General features: G+C 39.2%; 1 protein-coding gene and 1 long non-coding RNA gene across 12 annotated transcripts in view; both read left to right on the top strand.

The window, feature by feature from the left end:
- Window positions 1–6,124: 6,124 nt before the first annotated feature.
- On the top strand, window positions 6,125–8,049 carry LOC309700425. Its single transcript, XR_014274659.1, has 2 exons — window positions 6,125–6,724; window positions 7,430–8,049. It is a non-coding gene; the product is annotated as an uncharacterized lncRNA (long non-coding RNA).
- A 5,020-nt stretch (window positions 8,050–13,069) lies between these two features.
- The window catches only part of LOC309700007 (target of Nesh-SH3-like), a 36,217-nt gene continuing 33,930 nt past the window's right edge, over window positions 13,070–15,356 (top strand). For 4 of the 11 annotated variants that reach the window (XM_082523336.1, XM_082523330.1, XM_082523335.1 and 1 more), the window contains exon 1: window positions 13,071–13,481. In XM_082523336.1, the coding sequence (XP_082379462.1) occupies window positions 13,391–13,481 (91 nt within the window). In that variant the 5' untranslated portion in view covers window positions 13,071–13,390. Of the gene's footprint in view, window positions 13,482–14,890; window positions 14,913–15,356 lie in introns of those variants that run through there. The other 7 variants (XM_082523327.1, XM_082523337.1, XM_082523332.1 and 4 more) reach the window with 5 other exon arrangements.

The following is a 15,356-nucleotide window of genomic DNA, read 5'->3' as shown; positions in this document are numbered from 1 at the left end:
TCCTAATGATTCTTTTTTGTTTTGTTGGACCTCTTGAACCTAAAACTACAACTCAGTATCACTGCAAAACCTATATAAGACACGCCTGACTACTCTGTCCATTTCACAGTTTGATTCTCCAAAACATGACATCGACATGAATGCAGTAGTTGCAGTAACAGCAAGTTGAGATAATTTATTTAAAGCCAAGAACTTGTTTAGTAGACAAAAAATGTCCAAAGTGCAGTCCAGGGTCCGAAACGATTAAGCTAGGTGGCTAATATGTATATAAATGTAAATATATTATTAATGTCTGTTTAAACACTTTCCCGTAATTATTTTCATGTTGGCTTGAAGTAAAATATCTCCCTCTGTTTCTACAGCAACTTACTGAAACTTCTGCATGTGTTTTGAGGAGGCAAAGTGGGAAATGCACATGGTGTCAATTACAAGTTTTGTCGTGATATTGGGTTGAAATTGCAGCCCCAGTTGAAGGTTGCACAAAGTTTAAAATAGGCCAAAATCTCTGTAATTCATATTGCTCTTATCTGAATTCTCTTTTTGTGCTGTTGTGAGTGCTTTCCCAGGCAGGCTTCCATAAGTCAGCCAATCAGAAGAAAGTGAACATTTACAGGAGCCCTGAAGAAACAGGAGTGCCAGACATGTAGTTTCACAATCGCAGTCCACAAATGAGTGGACTCAGCTTTTAAAAGAGGTGGTCTCACATGTTCAGCCTAAAAGCTGCCGCACATTTTCCAGCTTGTGTCTTGATTTGCTTTCTTAAAGTCCATCATTAATTTCTATTTATTTTTATATCATCAACTCATAGAGACTTGAAATGCAAATTGTTACTCCACCTTCAATGAGTTTCAGCAGAGACTTTCCCGCTTTTTTTTTTTATTACATTCAGCTTGAACTCCGATCAAATCCAACCTAGCAGTGCTGTAAAATTAGATTCAGAGTAAAATCTATCTGGGATTCTGGGGGATTTCCTTAAATTCTGGAAGAGCTTCTCTTATTTATGTCTCTCACTTGGAACTAAAGAGGAGGATTATTTTGCTATAGACTATCTAAAGAGGCGTTCTCTCCTCACAGAGCTTTGCTTCATGTAAGCTGGTATAGAAAATGAGCCATCCTCTTCTCTGCTCTGCTTTCCAAACCTGAGACGTTCCAAGTGGGGGAGCTGACATGGTGGCGCTGGCCTGCACAGGCGACATCTGCAAACACTTTCCAAATCGCCGCACCAGCTGAGCAGAAGCAGCAGCAGCAGAAGAAAGAGAACAGCTTCTAATGTGGGTTTTGGATGAGCTGGTTCTCCTGGGCAGCTGACCGTCGTGTCCCAATGGACCATCCATCTTCATAAACCTCCACTGAATGATTCTGCACAGGTGTCATTATGATCTTTAAATGTGTCTTTCAAAACATAAAGACGCCAATTTTCCATTTTACTGAAGCTCACTGGAATTTGTATTTGACATCAACATTTGTAAGATGTAGAAAGCCATGCACTACATAAAGGTTTTTATAAGACATAAAGACTTCCTTAGTGCTTCTAGCAAACACCACAGATTCTGTGCCTAATGGAAACAAGGCAGTCAGATTTTTCTGAGTTGTGGCAGCTCAAACATAATAAAGAAGTCTTAATTTAAGAGTCAGACCAAGTCAAAAGAAATTTTTACAAACCAACTTACTAAAAATACAACCAAAACATCTTAAAAACAGAAGTTTGAGGAAAAGAAAATCCAGCCCAAGGACCCATCTATTGCCGTTTTCCGCAGCTGAAAGTAGACCACAGACTTCAGAATCCTAACAAAGTAAATGTTATTTGACAGACAATCAGAACAGTTTGAGCGTCTACTGTATTGCAGATGAGGCCAAAATGTTTTAGAATATGGAAAATAAACTCCAGACAGAGTTATGGAGCCAATGTGAGTCACATGATTGACGGTGGAAAACAAACAGAAACCAAAGCAGGAATCTGTTTAACAAGCAGTCAAAAGTGCAGCGGCGAAGTGGAGTGGACTGCAGTGATGCATGCAGCAGGCCCTGAATGCCTCATATGGAACTAGGAATTCACTGGTTACTAACTAAGCTTTTTTTCCCCAACAAACCTTATATTTACACCTTTTGTGAAAAATGTATCCGTGTGGCTTTTTACACAGGAGTCATCTTGAAGTGACCTTGCAAGTAAACACAGGTGTTATCAATCACATTCGCTGAGACTCTGAACTTAAACAGAAAAGAGACAATAAAATGCATCGAGGCTTGGTCTAATTAAGGAATCTTGATTGCTGAAGCTTTTTTGTATTTATGCTGCATTAAATATAGGCCAATGACTTGACTTGACTTGCTGTGGGAAAATAAACTATCCTTGAAGGCCCAGTTTTTACTTTTTTAAGTTTAAAAGCATGTTTTTGTTTATTGGTTCTGTGGGAGTTATCAGTGTAAATGCACCACCAGGCCTTGTGGCCCTATAGTCTCCAGATTGAGGTGATAAAACAATTTTCAGATTCATTGTGACCTACATTACCCACTGAACTACTTTCAGAATGGAAAAAGCACAGCCTTCAGCTGTGATGGATTGAGTTGGATCTGATTTATGGCTCCATAAGACCTGAACATGGAATTAGAGGTCTGCTCCTCCACATGGGAACCTCCTCTGGGTTTAACAGGAGTCAAGATTTATTTGGAAAGCCTTTCTGTCTTTATACAGCAGATTTTCTCAGAACATAAACCTGTTCTCCAATCTATATGACTGCATATAAATTCAACAGGAAGGTTGATTAGCGTGCTTCCTTTGGTTTCTGACTTGATTCAAACCATCAGACAGCTCAGGTCTGTATATCCTTTAAATCTACCTTTTATTACCTGGAAGGCTGGACTGATATTCCAACAATGGCAACCATGGTCTTCTCTTAAAGATAAAGATAAAATCTGCTTCCCATTTGTAGTAATCATTCAAATGAGCCCAGAAAATAAGCTAATGAGACAATAACTTCAAGGTTTTTCCAGCTACAAATGGGCCTTTTGGGGGATTTCATGAACAAAAAGGTTGATTATGCTTGAGTAAATGAAACCTCACTTAACAAAAGTGGTTAAAATACATTGTTATCACACACTGGAGAATTTCGTTTGGGACTGCCTGAAACACCTGAAGAGGAGCCAAGCATTGGGTAGACATACACTCCTGTTTTGCCTCCTTTGCTGTTATTTCCTGTAGGTCACAGCTACAAAAAGTATCACATTAATTTTTTTTTAATGCAGATAACACCCTAGTTTCTCATGAATGCTACATTGTCTTACAAGTGACCAGTTTTATATTATTTATATTATATTCTATCAATAAGGCCACTTATTATATATTCTACAATTCTTTATAGCCTTTTAATGCCTCTTGAATTTTAAAATGAAAATAAAATAATTTCATCCAAGAAATTGTAGAAATTTTCTCCCCATCATTCATGACATCCTTTTAATGCATCCTGTCCACTTCTGTTCTTATCCAAAGCATTGCAGCAAAAATACAGTGGGATGCAAAAGTTTGGGCAACCTTGTTAATAGTCATTACTGTCCTGTATAAATCATTTATTGCTACAATATAAAATGTCAGTTAAATATATCATATAGGAGACACACACAGTGATATTTGAGAAGTGAAATGAAGTTTATTGGATTTACAGAACGTGTACAATAATTGTTTAAACAAAATCAGGCAGGGGCATAAATTTGGGCACTGTTGTCATTTTATTGATTCCAAAACCTTTAGAACTAATTATTGGAATTCAAATTGGCTTGGTAAGCTCAGTGACCCCTGACCTACATACACAGGTGAATCCAGTAATGAGAAAGAGTATTTAAGGGGGTCAATTGTAAGTTTCCCTCCTCTTTTAATTTTCTCTGAAGAGTAGCAACATGGGGTCTCAAAACAACTCTCAAATGACCTGAAGACAAAGATTGTTCACCATCATGGTTTAGGGGAAGGATACAAAAAGCTGTCTCAGAGATGTAAGCTGTTTCCACAGTTAGGAATATATTGAGAAAATGGAAGACCACAGACTCAGTTCAAGTTAAGGCTTGAAGTGGCAGACCAAGAAAAATCTTGGCTAGACAGAAGCGACGAATGGTGAGAACAGTCAGAGTCAACCAACAGTATGCGAGAGTGATGCAGAGGAAGCCTTTTCTCCGCCCACAGCAAAAGACGGATCTGCTAAATATTGATTTCATTTCTTTTTTTTGTGGTGTCCAAATTTATGCACCCGCCTGATTTTGTTTAAACAATTATTGCACACTTTCTGTAAATCCAATAAACTTCATTTCACTTCTCAAATATCACTGTGTGTGTCTCCTATATGATATATTTAACTGACATTTTTTTTATTTATTGTAACAACCAACGATTTATACAGGCAAATAATGACTATTAACAAGGTTGCCCAAACTTTTGCATTCCACTGTGAGATGTAACCTATGTGCACTCCATTACACAGGCACCTGTATGCTTTGGAATTGATTTTGAAATGTGATTGATTAGACAGGCTATACGTACAAAAGGCCACCTGCACATTACACCTAAAAGAGCTGCTTAGCCTTGGACACCCGTGGCATGAAGCTCTTAGAACGTAGTTTTGTGCTGATGTTAATGCCAAAGCCAGCAGAGAACTGACTTTTACACAGTATGGGCCTCAGCACTTGGCAGCTCCACTTCATTTTGTAATGATACCACTTAAATTTTACCATTAAATATCAAGGGAGAAACTGACTTGGTGCAATGGTGACATCCTGTTACAGCACCATCCTTGAATTCAGTGAGCTCTTTAGACTGACTCATTCTTACACACATGTCTTTTAAAGGCAGACTGTGTGGCTATGTGCCTAATTTTATACACCTTTGGCAAAAAGCTTGAAAGCTTCTGAATTCAAAGAATAAGAGCTGTGTTCCAGTGTTTTTTTTTTTTTTTTTTTTCGTTTGTGGTTATAACATAAAGCTTAAAAAGATATATTTTGTTTTTTGCAATTAACACAATATTTTGTGATGAAGACCATAACTTGTGACGAAAGGATAAAATGTGAACAAGATAAAACCAGACTTTTGTATGACAAACAAGAGTATTGAGGAACCTAAAAATGGTTATCCACCATAACTCTGTTCTGATATGAATATATTATGTAAAGTCATTAACTCTGAGATAACTATACGCCCAAGAAAGATTGGTTTGTATGAAGTCTGTAAAATAATTATAGCTCTGGTCTATTTTTACCACTTTCATTACCACAAATAGTAATGGTATTAGTGTAAACAAGTTCATTGCAACTCTTGTTAATTTGTATCTGTGGACCTAAAGTGTTAATTTGTCACTGGTCGGGAAACTTGTACAAAGTCACAATTGAGGGTGGAACTGAGTTTGACAACAGACAATTTGAGCTTTAATTTTTGGGTTTGCCTCCATTTTCTGTTCCAAATAAGCTTGGTCAGCCTCAAAAACCGACTCATCTGCAGTGCCGAGTATTCGTCATGATTTCCCTTGTCCATTCGCCAGTTTCCCAGCAGCCCCTTAACTAGCATAGGCAAAGACTGAAGAACTCTTTGTGTTTTGAAACTTTCCTCTTGCTGTCTCATCTGCCATCTGATCCCAGGCCCCTCCACCCTCCAACAGGAATATGAAGCTCTGGCTCTGATTCCACACGTGTCTCTGGGAATCCATTCAAGGCACTTGGAAAGAAATACCCAACAATCCTGTAATTACCTCATTACCCAGCGCCCACCTGAGAACTGGGAGACAGCAAGCATTGCTCGTCCTCGAATGGTGATACTTCCTGAGCGTTCGGCCATGGAGAAAAAGAAATCCATGAAAGGAACAGGTGGAAAGAAAACTGATGGAACACCATTGGAGCTGATTTATCTAAATGGTGCTGGAAATCCTAAAGGAGGAGATGATATTCAGATGAATTCAAGAAAATGAGGGTAATGTTGAGGATGTGTAACCAATGTGGCAACCTCCAAATCTGACAAATGAGGCAAAAAAAAAACTGCAGTTCTTCTAATGTCCACTTGAGGCTCCAGCAGTATCTCAGTCCTCATGGACTTGCATGTTAAAACTTTACAGCAGGAAGTGCTTTTGGGTTCTTCTGTACAGGGGGCAGGGGCGGAGCGTGGGGGTGGCTTACGGGGCTTAAGCCCGGGTTGTTTTGTCAGAAGCCCGGGGTATTTTGGAGTGTAATTTTTTCATAGTTAGATGCCTGGCTGACAACTGTATAAAACAAAAAGTACACACAATATTCGAAGCACATAGTGCACACTGTGGGAATTTACGACTGTGCGTGAATCCCCCCCTGATATTGGTATGATCCAAGCTCAGGCACTAAGCGACTGAGCGAGGGGGCGGGGGGAGCTGCTGCCCGTGAGTGCGCTGTTGGAGAGACGGAGCCAGCCATACTAAGGAGAGCTTAAGTTTGAGCAGGTACCAAAGCAAATCATTCGTACCGTACAAATAATGTAAATATGACGGTGCATCACGAAAGATTGATATGAAACTGATCACTTGACCAATATTATTTTACTTGCTCTTCAAGTGAATCAACAAATGGCGAAATGAAAAGCCGAACAAATGCTATTTTTTAGAGAGTCTTAGCTTACGTGTGTTTATTTCATATTTTCAGTTCTTACCCTCCCCGACTAATTCGGTTTCAGTTATGTACTGAAATATAAGAATGGACATTAGAGGGTTCTTTCAAAGAAAAAACTCAGGTAAATGTTATTTTATATATTATGCTTTGTATGTTGTTCAGTATATTTCTATGCAAAACAAGAGGGATTTCAGTACACAGCAGGATATTCACATTTGTAACCAGATATTTACACTTTAGGGAGAAAACATAAAACATTTTTACTGTACAACATCAATTTAGAGTAAACTTTTGTTTTAGATAAATATTGAAATATATTTTGAATTAGTTAAATGTCAGAATAAAGAGAGACAGAGCTGTCTATTTTTTATCACTTTCATTAAATTTAGGAGTACATGTACACTAAGTTTGTTAATTAATAAGAAAACTCCAGACGATTCCATTCTGAGCTGAAGAAGCTTCTGATTGGTTAGTAGAGTCCATGTGAGTAAATTGGTGGCACAGCTGTGGATGCATATAAGGCAAAACACAGAGCCTGTTTCTTTGACATGGGAAAATCCAGAGATGTCAACCAAAACACCAGGAAAAGAATCGTGGAGCTCCATAAGTGTGGCTCAATTTGAATACAATTTGGTGCCATTTGCAATTAAAAAACACAGACAGTTTCTCTCTTTACTCTTAAAGTTAACAAATATGTTTTTATATTTATCAATCTAAAAAAATAAACATTTAGTCTGATTTGATGTTACAATTAAAAAAGTGTTTGTGTTTTGATCTGAAGAGTTTGTAAATATCTGGTTTAAACTGTATATTTGATGATTGTCAGCACAAAGAGGGAGAGAGAGGAGCAGAGATTGAGATGGAGAATGAGGACAGAACAGAGATGGAACAAGAGCAGGTGAGACACACATGTTAGTCACATGGTTGTTTACCAAAAGTATCACCGTATCATAGGTACTCATGTATCTCGTACCTAGTGTTTCTTTTTAGGTTTGCTATTTTTCAAATTCTATATTTATTAAGTTCTGCAGGCTTGTTTGCACAACAAGGCTAAATAATTATATAAACTTTTCTCAATCTAAATATTGTACTTTGGTAGAATTAAATAAATAAGTGTAGTGCAGGTCTATGATGATTTTTAGTGCTACTATCATCTAGTTCTGATTGTGGTTATGTCTTGGTTAAGTCCTCAGTAATCCTGCTTTTGAACTGTTGTAGTCCTGTTTTAATTCTGGATCAGTTCTGGGTCTGGTTGAATTGGGGTTTAGTCCCTGTGTCTTGATGCAGCCCCGACTTCGTTCTGTCTTGCTGCTCAATTAAAAAACTAGTTTAAGGTGTCCTGCATGTGTGATATATATATTTCCCTATATGAAGTCATTCTTTTTTGAACAAAACTCAAAACAGAGCCTATTAATCTTTCAGTCATTTCTACACCCCCCCCCCCCCCCCCCCTCAAAAAAAAAATCCCACATGCATACTACCCTTTAGGGCTAAGCCCCGGGTGTTTCAAATGTCTGGCTCCTCCTCTGACAGGGGGTGATTTTTATCCACCACAAATGTGCTCCTTTGCAGTCGTCCAAAACCTCAGCTGCACTTCGATGACCTGTACATTGGTCAGATGCTAACTGGTTGATAAGTGGGCCTGAACAGGGAAGAAAGTAACAGCAATGTCCACTAGAAAAAGAAGCACAACCCACTTAATTTCACTTCAGCTCTTTATATGGTAGAACTCTTCTTTTTCCTCACGACTGGCTAATGGAACAACAATAACAGAAGCCATACATGTTTTTGACACATCCTCCATCAACAACTGATCCTCCCTGCAGGTAGACTCTGCTGTCGATGGACTGCCAATGGGCAGTCAGACCAAAGAGCTGTTTTTTGTTTCATAGACTTTAAGTGTTTTTGCAGCTATCACCCCTCCTTCCCAGTGGCCATTAAAAATGAATGCAGCTATACGCCACTCGTGCTTTTCAAACCCAGAAGCTACATTCAACTTTCATATTGTCTATTTGGTTGACAGGTGAATTATCTTTAATGCTGACACCAAGAAAAACCACAGTGTCTTTGTGTAAAGCAACATGAAGAAACAGATAAAACCTAAAAACCTTCTTTTCACCACCAGATTAGGTCCAGATAAAGCTCATCAGATAGGGGTCATTAAAAGCAACTGCACTGAAATTCCTCAATTATTGTAGCACTCATAATTCAAAGAATATAAATCCCTGCATTTATTAAGCATAATTAATATTGACTTTATTGACAGATTAGGGAGACTTAGTGGGGCTGTTAAGTGTAAAAAAGGTCATGTGTTTCAGCCTGTTATGGGTCTTTGTGCCTGTTTTAGTGCTTCTCTCAGTTGTGCTGCTGAAGCCTGAAGGCAGACAAAGGCAGCATTGTGCAGCACTTTCCCCCAGAAAGAAAAAAGGTTATATAAGCGTCGCTGGGTTTTCTCTCTCCTGGCTTTAGCGCTCATCACCGTGATGCGATGCAGGTGACGTGTGGGCTCTGGCAGGCCGAATCAACGCAGGCGCTTTGTCAACAAGGGATGTTTGATTGGTTAAAGAGCTCCCAGGAACAGCAGAGGGCGGATATACTAAATGTCAGCTTAGCCCTGAAAGTCAAAGTTCACTCCACTTTTCTTTTCTGGAGACTTTGTGTTGAAACTCTCAACAAAAAAACAAACAAACCCAAAAACATGTGTTTGTAATGTGTTAAATATTCATACTAATCACGTTATCAGTAGGGTGATTTTTTAAATGTCATGTGCATCATTTTCTACTAATTTCCTCCAAACGAAGCCAAACATTCTATTTCATTTCTTCACCACACTCATGGATCCACCGATGGGACTGACTTGGAAGCGTCTCCATTACTTTTTAAGATATGTGCAGTCATGAAGCATCTGAAGCCATTAAACATTTACAGATGACTGAGGAGAATGAAGAAAACTGGACTCGTTTCAAAAAACTGATTCTGTTGCAAGTCAGGGATTAAAACAGGCATGTTTTGGTTACGAACTTAGAGGAAATGCAGCAGCATTATTCCTGATAAACAATTCCAAGATGCCATTGCTATAATGTATATGTAGTATTCCTGGTAACATGTTTGTGTGTGACTTTAAATCTCTTAATCACATTGGAACTGAAGTGAAACATAACGTTTTATTATTATAATTAGTAGTAGCGGTTGTATTAATAGTGTTAATGAATCAGTGTGCAAAATGTTTTTATCTGCTATTAGAGTTCAGTCGTAATTGTTAAATCGACTCGTTTGGCGTTGGACTTGACTAAATTGGCCATAGAATAACAGCGGCTCATTGACCTAATTGGCTGCGTTAGCGTCATTAGCCCAATTAGCAGTGCAGTGGGAGCGTAGTGCCCTGGGGCTGTGAGTATGTTTCTAATAACAGCATCCTTAATTAGTCTGAGTCCGTCGAGTTGGGCTGCCGTTTGATGTGGGAACGTTTAAGTTTTACAAGATGAAGCGTGGAGCCTCTCTACTGCTCGCAGAGAAAAACAAGCTTTATGAAGGCAGACACGACGAGAGGAGCGAGCTTTCACAACCTGAAGTGTTAACTTTGGCTGCAGCTTGTTCAAGCTTGTTGTTCACAGCTGTGAGACTCTTTACTGCCCATTTAAACCTGCAACATTCACACTTCAGAAGGAGCAGAATGAAAAGAGGATCCACTCTACTTCTTCACTGTAGCCAAACTGATTTATCAGGGACACTTTTCTCCTCAGGTTTCAGAGATTTCCTGAGCTGTGTCCTTTAACTCTTCCACTAGCAATGAATTACTTGAGAGTTTTAACTGTATGGAAAATGACTGACATACTTGCACGGAAGTAACACAGTCAAGTGAACAGGAAATTTAGGAACACAAGAAGGACAGACAAAGGTCAGAGGTAAGCACTGGATCTGTGGAAGTAAATGGGTAAACTGTCAGGTACGATATGAGGTAAAGTGGAAATCCATACGAAAAGAATAAGATTAACAAGCCATAAAGAGTTTTACAGTAGAAGTCAATGGGTTAACCGGAATGGTGAGAATGAAATGAATAAGGAGTGTAAAATAAACAGTTTTAACAGTTAAAAAAGCAGATAACAACCCCCAAATAAGCAGAACTTTATGGTTGAAACAAATATTTTTAAGTAAATTCAGTTTTGTTAAATTTTATTTAGGAAAACTATGGAAAGAAATTTTGTGACTTTCTCAAACTTAAGTATTTAGGAATCCTATAAGCTATTAGATTGAGGAAGGGGAAAACTATGCAAAAGATTACTATGACACAGTTCACAGGTTAGTCAAATGACAATCATATATATATATATATATGTGTATATGTGTGTGTGTGTGTGTGTGTGTGTGTGTATATATATATATATAGATATATATATATATATATAGATATATATATATATATATATATATATATATATATATATATATATAGAGATATATATATAGATATACAGTATATATTCCACCTCTGTAATATTCTTGCGAATATTTTTTTATATCTATAATTGAGTGATTTGTGTATATTATTATGTATTAGATTTGTAAACTTTGTACCATATTGTGTTATTTAAAAAGTTTAGTCTGTTACTGTTACTGAAAAATCTGGGAGATGAAAGGATTTCTTTCAGTTGTAGTTCTGCATTTGGCCATTGGGGCAAATATTCCATCCACAGCATCAGCTCTAATACAGTTTCTAATAGTAAACGATGACGCAGCCTCTGGATTTTGACCCACTGCGGCACTCCTTTGCCAGTGTTACACTTTACTTTAACACTAGTTACAACAGTATTGACACTTGATATGCACCTGTCATCATTTCCTTTTTTTCCATTTTTTTTTCTACGCTTTCTGCTGCTGTTGTGCAACACAAATCTCCGATACTTCATTCCTCTTCTGCATCAGCTGCTGTTTGGCAGTTTTCCCTTTCTCCTTCATCCTGTCGCATGTGACGGCACGTGTTGGATACATAAACCCAGAGTCCAGGGCCAGGTTTTGGGTTTTCCTTTCAGTCATCACTGCTGCTCCTCCTCCTCCTCTTCATCCTCCCTCCATTCAGGCTCCAACTTGGAGAAAACATGTCAGTTTTTGGCTCTGTGGCTGTTCTCAGCATGCACGTGTGAAGAGAACGGATGTGTTGTGATGTGGGCGGAGCTTGTGTGTGTGTTTTTGTGTGTGTGTGTGTGTGTGTGTGTGTGGCTTCCCATCGTGCTCAGGTCCAGGAGCAGCGAGGCCACCGAGGACGCTCTGATTTCTGCTCTGCGAGCACGTGCAACAAACCTCAGTGACCCAAACACACTGCTGCTGTGATCAGTGTGTGCATTGACAGATGTCCCACTGACAGACGCTCGTCACAGTAGTTTGTCCAATTCTGTGTTTGTGAAACATCCCCGGCTGATATACATTCCTGTCGTTCCTGTCAGTACAACCCTCAGAGATCCTCCCACACAGGTTCCACATCCAGATGCTGCTCTGTGAGCCAAACAACAAAACGTCTGTTATCAACATCATTTAGGTGATGATGGTGAAACATGAGGCTACAATTATACAGAAATTAAGTACAATAAACACTCTTTATACCACAAGAGGTAACTCTTCTCAACAAGCTGTCAACATGTGCAGCCCTTACATATATGATTAAATTACTCAATGAACTGGAAGGGGCTTCAAGGCCCCTGGGCCTTATCATACTCAAAACCACAACTAAAGGACACAAAATAACAACAAAGTGTAACAACATCTACACAATTAAAAAGCCGCAAGGAGAAACAAAACAACAAGAAAGACAAAAAACAATAAAGAGAACTGAAAGAAATCCAAAAAAGTCAAAACAACCACCAACAGCCACAAAACAGAGATTAAAAATGATCAAAAAGAGTCTAAAAGACCACAAAGCAGAGAAAACAAAAGGATACGATGTAACAAAAATGCAAAATGATACAACAAACTAACCACAGAGCCACAAATCAACACTAACAAAAAAAGTCAAAAAATAGCTAAAAAAAATAGATAAAACTGCTAAAAATTGAAACAAGAAAACAACAAAAAGACACAAAAGAACTGAAGAAAGAAACAACATGAAAAAACAAATTGTGCACAACCAGAGAAATGTCTCTTACACTAATATGATTTTCTAACTTTTACATTTAAAAAAAAGTCTTGGCACAGATAAACACGGGTGTTACAAACAAAGAACAGACACTAAATGGATGATTTCACTGTTGACACAGTTTCTGACGTGTTTGTGGTTCTTTGTGATCACAGCCTGCTGCTAACCTCCTGCTCTGAAGTGTCCAACAGCCAAACCCTGGAAAACAACAAAATGAGGAAAGGGAGGGGTGAGGAAGGAGGAGGAGGTGTGCATGATGAAAAAAGCAGAGAGGGGGTAAAAGAGAGAGAGAGAAAAAAAAATCATGTTTGAGGTCCAGAGAGAAAAGGGAGGGGTGCAGGCTGCCGAGAGAGGAGGGCATGTACAGTAACAGAGGGCCGTATGTGGGGCTTGGAGATGCCTTCCAGGCCACGCCCACCTGCAGAAGCTATAGATGTTGCCGTTTCAGTGGTCCCCCTCTTCACAGCGAGGACGTCCAACAGCTGAACAAGTCCTAAGTCCGACTGACCAACTGCAGGGAGAGGCACTTAGTGAAGTTGTCCAGCACCTGGTTGCTCCTCATCCTTTAAATCTGCGCCCCATCTTCATCTCCAGGCTAATCCCAGAGGCTGCATCCTCGCCTTCATCCTCGTCTCCTGCAAGCTGAAGCTTTGAGAGGTCATGCCGGGCATCGCTCCCCTCCTCCGAGTCCTCCTGCTGCTGCTCGAGGGCACGACTCTCCTCAGCGGCATCCCTGCACAGAGGATCAGAGGCAAGTGCACAAAACGGCATGCAAAAAAACCCAAGTTGCATAGCGTAATGGGAAGTCAACGGGGTAGCACGGGCATGAAAGAGAGCAGAAATAAGTAAAGTAACAGAGCTGTAATAATAAAAATGCAAAAACTAAAAGAGTAAATGGCTCATTTCATGCATGAATGAAACAGATTGGCATAAAGTTGTGAAACAAAAGATGGTGACATGCTTACAAGTAGTACTAAGCAATAGGAGGTTTGAAATAAATGAGGAAAATGTACAGAAATAAATGCTAAAAGAATGGAAGTAAGTGGGTGAAATGTCTACAGAAAAGAAACAAATAGTTGTGAAACAAAGTGGCATCAACTTGATAACAATGTAATACAGCAAATGTAGAATAATGTTTGCAGCAACAAAAATGTGTCCGTGGGTCTGTCAAACAGGATGGATGTAATAATTAAAAGTCGTGAGGTGTGAGAAGAAAAAAAGTCAGGTTTAAGTCATGAAAATGTGGAAAAGTGCAAAGATGAAAGTAAATGGATGTAGGAGATTTAGGCAGGAAGCAATGCAGGTACACAAGAGTGAAAATAAATGGTTAAATTATAAAGTAGGAGTAGGGATGAAAAATCTGTCCACAGAAGACGCATAAACATAAGAGAAAAAGAGAAAGCATTAAAGTTATGAGGACAACGCTAGAAGTGCTAAAGTCAGCATGATGATTGGGTGCAGGCAGGCAAATATCTCAAACGTGTCCAAATTAGTTCAATGTGATGAGTTTATTGAATCTTTTGACACATGAGGAAACCCTGAGGAAACTGAATGTTTAAGAGCTGAACAGCGTTTTCATGCTGCTACTTGTCCCAAGTTTTAGCAGAATTAGCAGATTTCCCTGGTTGGAGCGCCTGCTTATCCTTCAGTGTTCCTGCACATAAAAAAAGACTCATTTGTGAATAGATTTGAGTTTTTGTCTTGCTTAATCTGCCATGTGTGCCGTTAATGACCTGTGCAGCTCTTCGCCTGCAGGTGCTTGCCTGATTCTGTCATCAGTGCGTTCTCTCCTTTCTGCTGACTCGGCTTCTTTGGCTGCAATAATGGTCTGCAGCTGCGGAGAAGTGACAGAATACTCTTTCAGAACACTTTATAATACATGCATTTTGGCCTTTTCCTGATTGCCTTTTGGCTGAGTGTTGAGGTGGATTTTGGTTCGGTGTCTTTGTCAGCTCCTGCAGCCAGGCTTTGCTGCAGGTTGTGCCTGCCCCGGCCCGATGGGAGGAGGGGCTAATTCATGAAATAACCTGTCATTTTTTTCTGCCTCATTGAGCTTTTTATGTTATGTAAGATGATAAAATCCCCCTCATTCAGAGAGACACGGTGGGCTGACGTGACAGCTCAGAGAAGATTACCTCACCGGGTGAGAGACAGCCAAGAGCAACATAGAGGGACAGAGAGAGTGAGTGATGTGTTTGGAGGAGCTCCGTGGTTTTTTTTTTTCCAGTTTGTTTTATCTTTTTTTGCATATATTTTCCGCAGTTCTTTCTTTATAGGGAAGTTTATTGGTGGCAAAAGTACAGAGTGAGCAAAAATGTAATTAATGTGGTGAAGAATAAGAAGCACACAGGGACACGTGTGTAAATGTGGAACAAGTTTCGTGCTAAGTCCTGCTTTGATTTTGTTTGTTTCAGCTGGCTTTGTTTCAGATTCGGGGGATCCTTGACAACAGTTTCATCAGGCCACGCCCACATACAGCTGTTAGATTCAGTTTTTATACCGAAGCTCTTAAAGGGAAAAGTTAACTAGCCAAACAGGTTATTACGGGGCTCTCAGTGTTTGTAAAACAAAGACCAGTTGCAGGGGTTTTGTCATTGTTAAACTTCCATACAACTCCTGTTTTAGT

Source organism: Aulonocara stuartgranti, assembly GCF_965226115.1.
Source record: "Aulonocara stuartgranti genome assembly, chromosome: 23".
Classification (NCBI taxonomy): Eukaryota; Metazoa; Chordata; class Actinopteri; order Cichliformes; family Cichlidae; genus Aulonocara; species Aulonocara stuartgranti.
This window is presented reverse-complemented; position numbering and strand designations above follow the sequence as displayed.